Source organism: Thunnus albacares, chromosome 22 (assembly GCF_914725855.1).
Source record: "Thunnus albacares chromosome 22, fThuAlb1.1, whole genome shotgun sequence".
Classification (NCBI taxonomy): domain Eukaryota; kingdom Metazoa; phylum Chordata; class Actinopteri; order Scombriformes; family Scombridae; genus Thunnus; species Thunnus albacares.
The window spans coordinates 13,546,770-13,562,596 of NC_058127.1; the positions used below are offsets into that span (position 1 = coordinate 13,546,770).

Genomic DNA, 15,827 nt, shown 5'->3' on the forward strand with positions numbered 1-15,827 from the left:
TGACTGAGGTCCATTATTGGCTTGAGCTGAGAGAACTGTTGCATGATAAGAGAAGGAAGCCACTTCCGACTCAAATAGCCCTAAAATGACATACTGTAGAAATTACAGTCATTCAAACCAATGGAGCAAAAGCTGTAATTGTGAAAATGTCATATACAGATATGGGGCCATGTTGGTTTGCTCAGTACACTTTTTCTCCTTCCTTTTCATTGTTATGTGATGGGAGGAAGACTGCAGGCACACTTTACAAACAGCATTTGTTGAGTGAAAAAGAAAGAAAGAAAATAAAGATGTTGACAACTTGTAGCAAAAAAGCAACAAAAGGAAGTCTTAGGCCCAAATCAGACAAAGCACTTTCTGCAGGTTGCGAAACGTCAGATGCACCACACTGCTTTTTTTGTTGAAGGCTACAATTTTTAAAAAAAAGCGGTTTCTTTTTTGTTGTTGTTGCTAGACAACCACCGAATCACCTGTCCTTAGCCTAACTGTTTTTTGCTGTGACGTGAACTCACTCCAGGCCTGCTGTTTTCTGTTCGGATCATGGTATCTGTGGTTGGTAAAGTCATATAGCTCCAGGTATCCAGCAATAGCCACTACTAACTTAGTCTGTCCCACACCAGTCTGGTTATCTCCACTTGTTGTCGTCACCACTGCAGAAGGCCCGTCTCTCAACTCATGCAATTGGACAATGGGAAGAAAGGCAAATGATGTTGGGCTTTTCCACTCTGTGTTGAAGTTTTTTCAACTCGAGGCCTTCAGGGCGCTCCAGCAAAAACACAAGGCGCTCAGCAACGCAAAAGCAGTGAGCAAAAACCGTCACTCATTGAAAACAATAAAACAAAAAGCCACCCCGGCCTGATAAAAAGCGCTTTGTCTGATCAAGGCCTTAAATGGTCTAACAGCTGATGGGGAGATTTCTCAGCAACGAGTAAGAAAAACAGTAACGCTTTATTCAAAATGAAGGCATTTTTAATCTTCACCAAAGTCATACTCCCTGGACTGGCTCTGACTGTTAATGCAAGTATTGATTTTAAAGTGCCACTTCCAACTTACAAGACATGACATCGCCTTGCACCTCATTATATCACTGATTTACTGACTCCCTGAGTCCAAATAGTAAATGGACTGCATGTATATAGCACCTTTCTAGTCTGAAAGTGCTTTACATTACATTGTTCCCCAATTCACACACATATTCATACACTGATGGTAGAGGCTGCCATGCAAGGTGCCCACCAGGAGGAGTTTCTAATGCTCATTCACACACACTCGCACACACTGATGGGAGCAATTTGGGGTTCAGTATCTTGTCCAAGGACACTTCCACATGCGGACTGGAGGAGCCAGGGATCAAACTGCCGATCTTCCGATTAGTGAACCACCTGCTCTACCTCTGAGCCACAGCTGCCCAAATACATACTATCTACTTGCAGGCCTGCTTGTCATTCTCTGTCTTTAAAAGGAAACAGATGAGGTCAAAATCTTAACCTGCAAGGTCCGAGCCCTCTGAGACAAGCTTCCTGCAAATGTCAAAAGCACACCTTGTATTGGTATTCAAGTGCACACCACAGAGATTTTATTCAGCAAAGCCTACATCCTATGCCCTTAAGTCCTTTAACTTTTCCCTTTGTTTGGTAAGGTTTGGTAAGGTTTATACTGTAGGCTGAATAGTTATCTTAAACTGTTTTATCTTTAAATAACCACAGTCTTGAATGTGTGTTTTTAACCAAACTAGTGAGATTTGTTAGGGAGGTGTTTGTATTTAGTGCTAATTAGCAAATGTTAGCAGGCTAACATGCTAAACTTTGAATGCTATACATCAGTATGTGAGCATGTGTTAACATCCTGATAAACTGTGCCTAACTTACAGATGCTGCTAGCATGGTTGAAGTCTCATCAGACAAAAGTTTACGTAATTTTGCCCTGTGAGGGAAACTAACACCATTTTCAGAAGAAATAGCTTTAACATTCCTGAGTTTGTCGAGTAATTCATCTCTAAGAGACAAAAATCTAAAAGACGAATGTTCCCCTTCACTCAAAAATGTGTTTTTCTTCCTGTTCCTTCCCCTGTATTTTTGAGCTTCCCTGTGCAGAATGATGTATGTGCAGAGTTATACACTAGAAAGCTGTTTTCAGATTCATCTGCTGAGAGTGGAAAGTTTCTCTTTGCTCACTGAAAATCAGTGTTTAAGTCGTGCACCTACGAGTACGATTTGTGACATCACAGCTGGTTTGGGCCAGTATTCAACTTAAACAAGTGTGATGTAGAAGCTTAAACCTCCAGTACACACACTAAGAAACTGACTTTTCAGTGAAGTTTAGGAGACATCTTGTGTTCAGCAGTTGAACTTTTGAAATGAAAAATATTTTGCATTTTCATAGATTTTGGAATTTTTAATGAGGGAGAAGGAGTAGATGTCATTATAAGGATTTTAACAGGATAATTAAACGTTTTTTTGTAGAAAAAACGTATTAGACACAAATTATTATTCAAAGTAAAGCATTTTATATACATTTTAAAACAATGTCTGGAGTCTTTTAATATTTTCACAACCATCCAACATCATTTTCACAATTGTCTGTTATTGAAAATATGACGTCTAAAAGAAAATTTTGCTCTATTTTTACCTAGATCCTAAAAGGTATAATTTAAATCCTTTCCATTGTCCATTGAATAAAAGACCACTGAGATAGCTTTTTACATGATAGCTTATATAAACCTGAGCCACATACACTATAAATAAACTTGCATACATACATAACCACCGCAATAACAGCCTTTACAATCTGTGGGTGGAAAAATTACATTATTATTACCCTTTTTTTTCACATTTCTTCAGGTTGAGAGCTACTAAAAAGCAGCTGCATGAAATGAATAAATATAACAGATATTTTCAGGGTTTCAACTTTTAACTTTCACTTTGCTTTTCACTTCCAAATAAGTGGTTCAAATGATTGGGTTCAATCGTTCTGTAGCTTGTGGTCTCCACATCCGAGCAGCGAGTGAAATGTTAAACTATGAAAATGAGGGAGTCCTAAGTAAAAAGAAGTGATTAATGTAGCATTTAAATGATTTTAAGCATTTAAATTTTAAATCACCCCTGAAATAAGCTTATCCATTATCTCGACGCAGAAATCGTATACATGCTGGTTTGTAATTACACTAAAATGACTGCCCTTAATGAAAAAAATAATAACTTTCATGTTTTTCTGCCATATCATACCCAGGTAAAACCCGACAAGTTGAGTCTATAACCAAAATGTCGTCCCAATTTTCACCTCCGACAGCTTTATAATAGCACTGGCTTTCCACTGAGTAACCCTTATGCCCCACAGTGCCAGACGTGTTGTGAAAACCTACGGACAAGGTGGAGGGAAAGGGGAAAGAGCAGAGAGGAGCGGGCATAAACAACTTATTTCAGATTTCAACAACAGCAGCAGCATGTGATTTAATTTTTTTCCCCCCCAGTTATCTGAACCAAATGTTTTTCTAGGCTGAGGCATCCAGGCATAAAGTACCTGCCGTAAAGGTTAACAGGAACAAAGCCCTTTTTTCCTCACCCGCCTGCTCCTGCCTCCTCCGCCTTCCCCTTATCCCCTCCCTCATTTTAGCTAGAAAAACAGGAAACCTGCTCAAATGAAGCCCTGATTTGAGAGACCCTGACGCATGCCGGCGAATCAATACACACACACGCGGACAAACAAACAGAACACCCGTTGGGGATTGCTATTTGGGCTCTGCAGCTTGACTTACTGTGGTGTCCTTTTTGTCGTTCCAGCGTGTGATGAAACTATTCTCTCTCTCCATCTGTTGCACCTGGTCTTCATTGACCTGTTGGAAACACACACACACACACACACACACATACACACACACACACCTTAATTCGAAATCACTTGAAGAGAAACTTTTCAAGTACACTACTTTGTGAAAAACATGAGGTTGCTTCGTTGAACCATTTTGGATGGTATTCTTAATTTCAGCACTTAAATATCAATCATGGCTGACTAGATAAAACCAAGAAAAAGGTCATACGCAAAGTGTAGAACTGGGTCGTTCAGCTAACACTTCTAAAACTAATTTTCGAAGAAGGAAGTTGGCTGGGAGTGTTTGACACAGCTCAGCACCAAGTGAATACTCTTTTCTTTCACAAAAGCTCTGGGTGGGAAATTACATTTTTTATTCCAACTTTTTTTTTTTTTTTTTTTTTAACAGCATTATCATTTTCAGAGAACAATTTGCTTTGTTAGAGTTATACGAATGGCAGAGAAGATTGCGGGGGGAGAAAAAAAACCTCACAAACGCACGCTCGTCGTGTGTGTGTTTAGGCCTGATAATGGGCCCCGTCAACGACATCCAGCACAGAACTGGTGCTTTAATTAGCGAGACGCCTCACTCGTTTTATGTCACAGCGTGTGTATTCACTGCTATTGGGCTCATGATTGGTTGAGCTTAATGGCTATTTGTCATGCGAATGATGGCGTCCCAAACCGATTTGGAGTTAATGCTCCTCCTTTAACGTCAGAACAAGAGGGATCCAGGCGTTCCGCTGGGGAATTAGCAGTCGCTCGGTGCTGCGTATCCCATAAGCCAGGCGGCTCTCCAAGGGTAACACTGATCCCACACCCCTGCTCATCCGCACATCAGCAAAGTCAAGCCTATTGTGGAGATTTGGCAACAACAGTTCTGCTTCCCAGATGGCTGAAGTAACAGAGTGTGAATAAAGTCATGCCTGCAGCATGGTTTAGATATGCAATATGGTAATACGTGGATGTTTTATTTTTTTCATCTGTCATTGATTATTGGTGGGAGTGATTCTTAATCCAGTAGGCCTGCTACTACTGCACTACACCTGGGCTACAGTTGCTATCTAGCCGGGATCCATGATAAACACATCTGACAGTGACAAAGTGAAGCATAGTCATAGAGCTATAAAGTAAGTGGTGGTAAACACAGCTGGGAAGGAGTTTAGAGAACAATATGTATATTTTTCAATTATGGATGGTCATGGTGCAATATACATAATGTATACAATGCATAATTTATTGAGAAGCACACCATCGGTCACTTGTTTGCACTTTATTTAGTAATGAAATTTTGTTCAGTAGACCTTCACCGGTAAAATTCATTTACAATTCAAAAAGTAAATCTTTTAAAAGTGCACCCTACCAACTTCACATATAAATCTAGTCATTAAGAGTATTATTCATCCTGCGGAAACAGTTGTATGTCTTCTATTACTGCTCAGTCATAGGGGAATTTGTTTTTTTTCTTCCCCCCCATCGCTGTTATATTTTTATGCTATAAATATGGTTCCTCACATATGGAACAAAGTCATTAGCCTTGCTTCTTTTTGGCTCAAGCGAAAGATGTCCATTGTTATGTTTTGTTCTAGGTGACCTGTTTTCTGGAGATGTGTACACATAAAAAATTGTAAAAAACAATTTCTGATTTGTCATGAGTTGTAACCATGTAGGCTTTAATGTAGACAGACGGAATATCTATCTGTGATATCATTTTTCTGTTTTTACTCTATGGTTATATTTTTATTAATTATATAATGTGTGTTTATGCAATGAAAACCTGATGTTATGTAACTTACAGGTTGGAAGACCTATATCATGTAACCGTGCTCAGCTCAGCCCTTTGTTAACCTCCTCATTGTCTCCCAATGACTTCCTCTCCATTATCAACACATTCAAAGGGCAAAAAACAAACAAACGAAAAAAAAAAAAACAGAACATGTTTGACTCACACTGAAGAGCGTAATGTAGTTGTTGATGAGGTCATGGACCACGTTAATTTCCTGTGGGGTTTGTCCTCCAGTCTGGAACAGGCAGGAGGAGAACACAGAGGCCAGTTTTTCACTCGGCATCTGGTTGAGGTGGGAACACTGCTGAATCCTGAATCATCACAGGGAGAAACATATTTAGAAACCCAAATGTACCTACACACATTCAACAGCGCACACACAATAGTTCCTACCACACAGTATAGCATTGTACAACACCTATTTTAACACACACACACACACGTTAATGTGTGTGTCTAGAATTGTCCTCCATCAATATGCTAAGGAAATAAATGGAGGTGGCCATCGGGTATATTGTGATACAAATGTCCAAGAGAGAATGATAATGTTTTATGTAAATTAACCTCCCTCACACATTTGTATCAGAATGTACATGATGGCTAGAAACAAGCTGTCTGCAACAGATCTTGAACGCTCACTCCGGCCTACATTCTGTGATTAATGGCAGCTGATGCCTGCTTGGCCTTTCCTTTATTTTAGATTAGATTAGATTCAACTTAATTGTCACACCTTCAAGCGGGTAGCCCTGTTGTAATGGAGATGCAAATCCCTGCCACGCTGGGCTGACATAAAATGATGAAATTTAAGCTCCGATATCAGATTTTCAAACCAATTAATAGACATTAGTCTCTATCAGTATCATCAATACAGAACAGTATTCTGTATTGCTGATTTATTGAACATTTCCAGGTTTAATAGCGGACCACTACGTGCCGGTCAACATGCCGACCATAATCAACTGACATGTCAAACTCATTCACATCACATTCCTGAAAGAATTCAAATAAAACTAAATTATTATTTTTTTCTATAATTTATCTTGTCTTGAGTTTTCGTGAGATGTCTTTGTATAACATTTTAGCTTCCTACTTGAACCAGACAGCAGCAGCAGGAGGGCTATTAACAAAACAAAATATGTGGCCAGTAACACATGGCCACACATGGGGGATGCGCAAACTATTCATTCAACTATTCAAACAAACCCCCCCCCCCCCCCCCCCCCCCCCCCCCCCTTAACCCACTTATGGAAAAAGGGGAGAGATGGCATTAAATATTGAATATTTCTCCCCCTAATCTTCAAAGATTCATATTTGGATTGAATACACGTGACGTCAGAGCAAGACGGGATCAAGTCAGACACAAATCTAACCGCCAGGCATCGTATACTTTTATCAGCCAGAGAGACAGAAAACATTCAGTAACCAAATATTACAGATAGCCTACAATATGAACATTACGTAATTATTTGATTCTTGTCAGCATTATGAACTGAAATAAGAGAAAACTTTCGGTAACGAGTGGGACATGAAGATTCTCCTCTGATCAGACGTGAAGCCCCGACAGAATATTTGATAAAAGATGAAATGTCTATTTCTGCTGCAGTCTCTTTGCATTTCGAGTATTGATTGGTGTTTTACTTTATTCCTTTATTTATTTGCACATAACAAAATACATTTTTATAATAAAATATCTGATATGTACACATTGACATATATGTTACAAAAAAAATACTTTTACCTGCATATACTCAGCTATACATCCATTTAAAGTAAATAAACACCTCTGCAGGAGAGGCAGGAAGCTAAAAGCTGATAGCAAAACCTCTCCCAAAAACTCAAAACAAGATAAACAGCGTTACACTTTCCAGATGAGACACAGCTCATCTTGAATGAGCCAAATAGTTCTCACAAGGACAGGAATTACATCACTTGACTTCGCCTTCCTCGTTGCTCTTTTACCAGACAACGCACGGCTCCACGACCCAGACAGAATAGCGACCCCGCATGGTGTCTACATTGAAACCGGTTTTATCAGTGCATATTTCGGGCTGTGTGAATTTCATACATTTCATAATGACTTAAGCTGAAATAATAGGGGATGCATAACTCAGCAGCAACAATCAGTTCTGCCGAATAATGCATGCACTGCTTAACACTCAGTAATGACACTTCAAATCAAAGTTTGATAGGAATCAAATGGTTTTATCAGCACTTACTTTATTTGATCGACTTTGACACAGTGAATTTGACACCCCGCATTCATTTTTCCGCATTTAAAAACCTCATTTTAATATAACTGAAAATCCTATGCTTAAAAACACAAATCGACAAAGAACACAGAAGAATTCGCCCTAAGAAATATTGAATATTATTATTTAACTATTAAAACTTGACAGATGGTTGTGCTGTATGGTTGTAGACGGTATTGACTACCTACAGTAGAGAGACAGAGAGAAACTGCATCTGCACTGCTCACGTGTGCCACCTGGTGGTTGTTGATGTGCACTGCGGCTACTCCTGAATACATTATTTCACCTCCCCCCCTTCACATTACCGCGGTATTACTGCAGTAATCACGTCAATTGACACGAATAACATCTGTATCTCTTACTCTCTCAATCTCGCATGCCCACACATACTGTACACGCAGACACAAACACACACAGAAATGTTGGGCCTCGGTCCAAATTCAGCAAAGGGCCAATTAAGTCTTCTCCAAACAATCTACATCATTAACATAATGCAGCTAAATCACAACTATCCACTGCAGGTTTCTGTGGGGATGTTGTGTAATGTGAGCATCAGTGAATGAGACATCAAGACAGCAAAGTGTATCTTAATGCAACTAGAGGGGAGAGAACAAACAGGTTTGCAGTGTGAGGTAGCTGCAGGGAAGGAACCAAGCTGTGAAGCTAGATTTAGTGTGTGTGTGTGTGTTTGTATTCCCACATCATGCAGAACAGTGTATTATTGTTTCCAAATATCAGAGTCGTATTCACAAAACATTCTAAGGCTAAAAGTAGCTCATAAGTGGCCGAGTTAGTAGAAACCCCTAAAAACAAGGGTCATAACTTTAGGACTCCTACATTTCGGTGTAAGTGTAAGGCAAAAGGCATTTTAGTGCTAAAAGTAGCCCATGAGTCTGAGAGAAGTTCCAGCCAGCCCAGTGGACTCCTAAAGTTTTGGTCTAAGTGTAAGTCAGAAAGCATTTTAACACTAAAAATAGCTCCTAAGTCTGAGAGAAGTTAGAGGCAGCCTCCTAAAGACACTACAACCTGCTCATGATCAGTCAGATTCTGCAGGTAATGAGCCTCGTTGTGTCAGTATGATGGAAAAATACAACAATAACGAACTTTTAAAAGCCTATTTTGATGGCAGGTGAGTTAATAAGCTCACCGGAGATGACAGTTTGCACAACTCTCCACTACTCTTGACACTGAGATTAGAAAAAATACACTTTGCAGTACTGATGAACTTGAAATATCGCTGCCGTCTGTGAGAATTAATCCTTAAATGATAAATGTACTCTTCAGATCCACATTTGTTTGACAGTTCATTCAGTGTAAAGTAAATAACTGATGTCATGCATGGCAATAACGTCGATCCCGCCCCCTCGCTTAGCTCAGGAGTTCTCTCAGTCTTTCAGTAAAAAGTTGAGCTCAGCAGCTTTGTGATTAGTTCTTAAGACAGCTTGCACATTGTAACTTATTACTATGTTTATTCTTTTTTAACTTACATTGACTCTACACTGAGCAAATGACTGACTGAGAATAAATACGTTTATGAAACATATCCGGAAACTTGTGTTTTCGACATCAGCTGTGTGATTGCTAATTGCCAGAGTTTTAATAATAAGCCACTCAATCTGTCTTACTTGGAAAATGCCAACAAACGGTACAAACAATATGGGATTGATTTATCATTTTCAACCAAAGGACACTGTTTATTCAGTGACAAAATAGCTTTTTTCCTTCCAGCTTGTACTTTGAATGATCCACTCCACAGTATGTCTAATGAAATATGACGTTGCAAATTCAGCAATAAATGTTGTTTTGTCATCTTCATGTTGTGTTTTTGATGTTTTTAGTGGTTTAGACCAATCTTTCTATTGGAAAAATAAAGTTTGCTTTGACATTGACCTTGACTAGTACAAGCTGTATGTGCTCTAACTGTGTGTGTGTGTGTGTGTGTGTTTGTGTGTGTATACCTGTAAAGATGCTGGAGCAGAGCTTCAAGGGTTGACCTGTTTATCTTAGGCAAACTCTCTATGAAAGTGGAGTACTTTTTCACTCTCTGCTTCTCGTCCTTCTCATCTACAAAACCACACAGTTGAGAGAAATGCTTTCAAATAACGCCACACAAAAATGAAATGAGGGTAATGCTACACTGTAATTACTGAGCATTTAAATATTTGTTAGTTTATCATGGTGTAATTCTATTAACACGATATCCCATTGTTTAACATCAGCATATTTTTGCTTATCACGTCACTCCAATAAACTTCCCCAACTCCACCCTCCAGACACCTCACGTACCCAGAGCTGACACCCAGTATGGATAGAGCTCCTTGGTCAGCAGTGCATCTTCCGCCTGGGATAAGAAGTCCTTCAGTGTGCCCGCGACGTCCTCCAAATGGTGTTCCTTCTCTCGCAGCTTGACGTTACGGGCGTTGCGAGTGAACTCCTCCAGGAGGAGGGCCACTCGGCCGGGGTCTCCCGGCTTCTGGTAGACCCCCTCCTGGCACAAACCTGGATACAATGACAGAAGAAGGACATTATAGATGGATGATTAAATAAGGAAATTGGCTTTTTCCAAGATTGAAGACAATGAAATTGTTCAGCTCATCACTTTATGACTTCTGCTTTTTCTATTTTCTTTTTAAATAGTCACTGTCTGATGATGAATAGCCTCTGATGGGTAGTGTCTGCAACAGCAAATGACAGCAGGTAGATTTCTATATAACTAAATACAATTATAGGGTAATAACCAACCTCATGGATACTTTCAGTTGTGGGATTTAACAACATTATATAAGCACATTTGAATCTAAATTGCAGGTAGAATAAAATTGACGGTGTAAGGTATATTAACCTTCTGTAACACTTTACAGTTTCAGTTAGAGTTAACTTTTACGCCAGTCCCTCATTACATTGCATACTAGTTATAATGATACTGTAGAAGTCTCCATTTGCATTTATTATGCATTTCCAAGGCAAAAGGCACCATGTAATATAGATTTTGTGTGTGTGTGTGTGTGTGTGTGTGTGTATGTGTGTTTATGTTTTACAAATAACTTTGGACGGAGGAATCCCGCAGTGACAGTGCAGGGAAAAAAGTTGGACTGCATTTGCTACATTTCTAAAAATACAGCGAAAACAGAGATAATGTCACAGCATTATGCTCGACAACATTAGAAAGCATGAAATTCTCAGCACGACGCAGCATGCTGGATGAATCAGTTCCTCAAGGGGAAATCATAATAATAGTCATGCAGAACTTATTTTTTAAAACTTTTCACCCCTTAAATATAATGGGACTCACCATACTGAGTGACAAAAGCGATGCAACTGTCCACTATAATGGGGACACCGTTTTTCGTCAGCTGCTGGTCGCTGAGCGCATTGCCGTCCGTGCCTGCAGCCTGTGTGATGGCAGAGTGCCACAGTGTGAAGTCCATCTTGTTGAAGCCATGGATGTAAACTGTTCTATTTAAAAAAAAAAAAAAGGAGGAAAAAGATAATTATCAATGAAGCATTCCTTGATATAATTTTAAGTAACGATATTCATATTTCAAGACCCAAAGTTGTTCACAGTATTTGGAAAAGCACAGCTAAGTCATTAAATAAACAACCAACAAGATTAAAGGAATCTAAAAGCGCTTCTACAGAACACACATCTATAAACAACCGCCGTTTCTCCCGCGAGGTTTGATCAAAAACACACAAACGAACAGCAATTAACGCAGTAAGCACAAAGTCTTGTTGCATTACTCTAAAAGGGAGCCTCAAACTGTGGGCTTGTGTGAGGACTAAGATGTGTTACGTGCCATCTCATCTCTTCTCTCTAACCGAAGCAGGCAGTCTAGCAAGGCCTTAATTACCTTGGATGCACTTGGATTACAGTAAGTAAAGTGCATTTGGACTAACAAGACAAAGGATAACTAAAGCTAACAAACACTGTATAATGCATAGTGTTGCTGTATCGCAAATAAATTACCAATTAGCAAACCTTTTTTTTCCAAAGATTGACATACCTTCCGCCCTCCACCATCAGCAGAACTTGGATCTTGTCTTCACCCTCGGTATGTGTAGAGACAGCTGTGGGGGGAGGGAAAGGGCAACAAGTTGTAGAAAACGCAGGCTCCGAAAACTTTGTGCGTTCAAAGAGCAACATTTTTCTGCGCTAATGCAAAGTAATGTGTTGGTAACAGTTTAGATTTGGCATTTGCAGTTGTCAAAAGCATGAGCACTTAGAAGCTTTTGCCATGAAACGTGGATGTCGGTGCATTCATTACCTGCCACTGAAAGGTCTCAGTATTCATTTACTTTACAGGTCGATCATGGCAAATAATACATTGTACAATATGTCTAGACACATTTTGAGTAGTCTTTTCAAATGTGCAGACATACAATAGAAGAAAAAAAGAAGAAAAGCCAAATGTATCCCATTGGAGTTAATAGTGTTTCCTTGTTGTGATAGCAAACATGATTTCAGTTTTTGTGTCACTGACTTATTGAAGGGAGTGAAGTGGGGCATCAATACTGGTATCAATGGTCATCAAGCTTCACACAAGGTTGGTTTAAATGCAACTGAATAAAATGATACCAAGTTTGTACTTTACACACTTGCATACACACACACACACACAAAAAAAAATTCTGCCAGTCTTCATCTGTACAAGCAGTCTTTTGAAATATAAATAACAGTGAAAAGATACAGAGAAACTGGGCTAAGGGACTCGAAAAGCTCTGCCGTAATCTCTTCTGTGGGTTCAAACAGCTGCTTGGATCATGGCAACAATCACAGACAACAGAAAAAGTACAAAAAAAGATATGAGACTCTCTGCAGCCGCAAATCTCATAGCAACATCTGGCACTTTTATTGTTATCAAGTTCCCATTGGTTGTGCTCAAATAATGGATATATACTGTATATGAAAGAAATTTGAAAATAGCGAAGGAACCTGGAACCTTCACCTAAACAAACAGTTGATTTTATGAGCAAGCTAACTAGCTACCTCTCACTACTACCACTCATTTAATCAGCAGATTTCCCAAAACGCAGAACTATGTCTTTCATCCTAGCATTGCCAACTAACCAAACTATGGATCATTTGAGTAATGTTAAGAAATGCTGTCTTTGGACGATATTTTCTGTGTACTGTATGGATAATTTCCTAATCGTCGCAAAAGAACAACTCCCTTTCTATTTCTTTTACCAAATACTACAATCTCTGTATCTGCTTCATTTAATTAAAATTGATTTTGTGTGGGGAAGAAGTCTGGTAAAAGAGATTTCCGTGCTGTTTCTTCCTTTGAAAATCATTGCCAATGCAAAATATTACACGTGTTATTTTGTCTAACAAAATCTCCTTTGTTAGACTCCTAACAGGAGATTGTCTCCTTTGTATGGGCCTTTGTATGTTGAGCTAAACAGCTAAAACAATTAATCCCCCAAAAGTCTCTCTTAACAAAATAATCTTTTTTTTTTATTTCTTAAGCTTTTTATTTTGTTTGGCAGATTTTCAAGGGCACAGTATTTCATTCTGATCCAAACTACAAGAGAAGAAAGGAGAAAACTTTACAGATTGATATTGACTTGTGAGAGGTTTGTTAACAGTGTTATCAGGTAAATGCAAAACCACTTATCATCACAGCAATCCTCCTTTATCCTTCTTGCAGCTCAGTGGGAAATTTTTTATTACTTAATATGTTAGTGTGATAAGGAACTAAATCTGCGGCCTTGTTTCCTCTATAATTTGTACTGGGCGTCCTGTTAAAGAGATTTCCGTGCTGTTTCTTCCTTTGAAAATCATTGCCAATGCACATTTTCAGTAGGAACATTAAGGGGGATTATTACAAAGGATTTGCGGCCGTTTTTAGGCGCTAAACAGCCAAATTGGATTTGTTCTTATTTACTTAAGGACTGCATCGAGTTTTGGCGCTGGTGAAATGAAAGAAAAGTTGCATCGCTGAAGATTATGTGTTTTGTCTTCTGCAATATGCATTTTAATGTGGGCCTTTGGAGGTGCAACATCTGGCCGCCACAGTAGATTACCACACCACATACTGACCACTGCGGCAGAGTTAACTGCGTCTGAAACTCAACATCTGGAAAAAATGATTGAAGCAGCCAGTAATGCTTGTTAAGTAGGCCGTGATATTTCTCTGTTTACAGCAATTTATTTTCACATAAATGCATAAAACAAAGAAACGATCCTGGATTTGTTTATTAAAGAATTATGACAAAGGTATGCACTGATGAGACAATTACACAGTTGGAAAAAATAAACCTGTCAGTGCTCTCTGATAGACAAATTATGTAATAGTGACACTGTTTCTAAATTACTTCAAACAGATCTTTGGCATTTCAGTATTGCAACTTCTTGTTATCTATCAGTCAACATATATCTAATAAGCTAATATTGACCAATTATAATGGTTGGCCAATTTATCACTCAGGCTCTGATGCAAACTCCTATTAACTACATATACTTTATACTAAATATTATATATGTTATCCCCCAATATGTACTGTGTGGCTACAAACCGCACACCAAATAACAGCAGCATCCCCAGTTTGACTCCAGCCAGGGTCCTTTGTTGCATGTCACTGCCCATCTCTCTCGCCTAATTTCCTGTCTGGCTCTATACAATCAACTGTCAAATAAAGAGAAAAAAGCCCAAAAATAATCTTAACAAAAAAAAAGGTTGAAAGGACTTGTAACATTCAGAGTAGTACTGCGACACTGGATTGGTTTTATTAACTTAAATGTACTTGAATTTACTGTGCAGCTGTAGATTTTAACAGTACTGGAGGTAGGAAAATATTTGTATATATTGTATCAGAACTAGGTGTTGTACCTCAGTTAACCTTAAGTAACTTCCAGTTGAACATGAATCTTCAGTACCAGTTTGCTGTGATTGCAGTATCTTAGAAAATGAATGAAAAAAAAATCTAATTCTGCCTTTAAATGAACCTCAGTGTAGACACTGAAGTTTGACTTAATTTGACTACTAAATATGCTGGACTGCAGTCTTGTGTTGATGCCTATCTTAATTTTTAGATGATTGAGCAGAGCAATGGGATTAACATTTTTTCTCTATTTATCTACTGCCTTAAGAGAAATCTACTGAGAAAATTGCAGTGAATGAGTTCATAGTTAATGTGCTTATCTTGTTTGAAAACCTTTCATTTCAGAAAGTTCTGGGTGGGAAGGCTGATTTGTGAAATGTGACAGGTTAATGATTATCCAACTGTATCTGTCATTTTCTCCTCATTTTACTTTGGCGCTAGTTATTTGTGCGGCAGACATCTTGACACAAGACATCACAAAAAGATCAATCCTCTCTCGACTACACAGCTGAGCCCCCAGGAAGCCATTTTAAGAGGTAGTGCACTCCCGCTCTTCAGGGGATATGATATTTTTTTTTCTCTCTCTTTCACTTGTGAACTTATTTATTTATATAGCACTTTTTAAAAACAAAGTTACAAAGTGCCAAGAGAAATGAATACTGAACAATTGACAAAAATCAATAAAACAGTTTGAACAGAAAGCTTAAGACTTTAAAAAAAATAGTCCAAATATAGAACAAATGACAGAAAAAGCAAAAGATAAGCATCTTCACCTTACAGTAAGAAAACCCTTTAGTAAGTTTTGAGAAGTGATTTAGAAAATGATCAGAACTCGGCCAGCCTGAGGTAAAAAAAAAAAAAAAAAAAACAGGAACAGACTGCTTGCAATGAGTTCCTGATGCAGTTTGAAGTGCAGCATATTTGAAGCATGTAGCGATTTTAATTGAAAAGTGTATTTATTTAATCCCTCGCTGCTACACAGGGGCACCTTTCATGTGGCGGTGTCACTGTAGAGAAAATAACAGTTAATCCCATGTCACAGACTGTGATTCCTAAAGGGATCCTTTCAATGCTCCAGAACCTACCATCCCCCGACAAAACACAGTCCCTTCTGGCGCTGACGGCTCCCCAGCTGTGACAAATATGGTTGGAGAAAGCCG

General features: G+C 38.8%; 1 protein-coding gene across 4 annotated transcripts in view; it reads right to left on the reverse strand.

Moving 5' to 3' along the window:
• arap2 (ArfGAP with RhoGAP domain, ankyrin repeat and PH domain 2) overlaps positions 1 to 15,827 on the reverse strand; it is a 139,354-nt gene that overhangs the window by 17,464 nt on the left and 106,063 nt on the right. For all 4 annotated transcript variants that reach the window (XM_044341054.1, XM_044341055.1, XM_044341057.1 and 1 more), the window contains 6 exons: positions 11,847 to 11,910; positions 11,135 to 11,298; positions 10,129 to 10,341; positions 9,801 to 9,906; positions 5,757 to 5,904; positions 3,755 to 3,832 (listed from right to left, as the gene is read on the reverse strand). In XM_044341054.1, the coding sequence (XP_044196989.1) occupies positions 3,755 to 3,832; positions 5,757 to 5,904; positions 9,801 to 9,906; positions 10,129 to 10,341; positions 11,135 to 11,298; positions 11,847 to 11,910 (773 nt within the window). The remainder of the gene's footprint in view (positions 1 to 3,754; positions 3,833 to 5,756; positions 5,905 to 9,800; positions 9,907 to 10,128; positions 10,342 to 11,134; positions 11,299 to 11,846; positions 11,911 to 15,827) is intronic.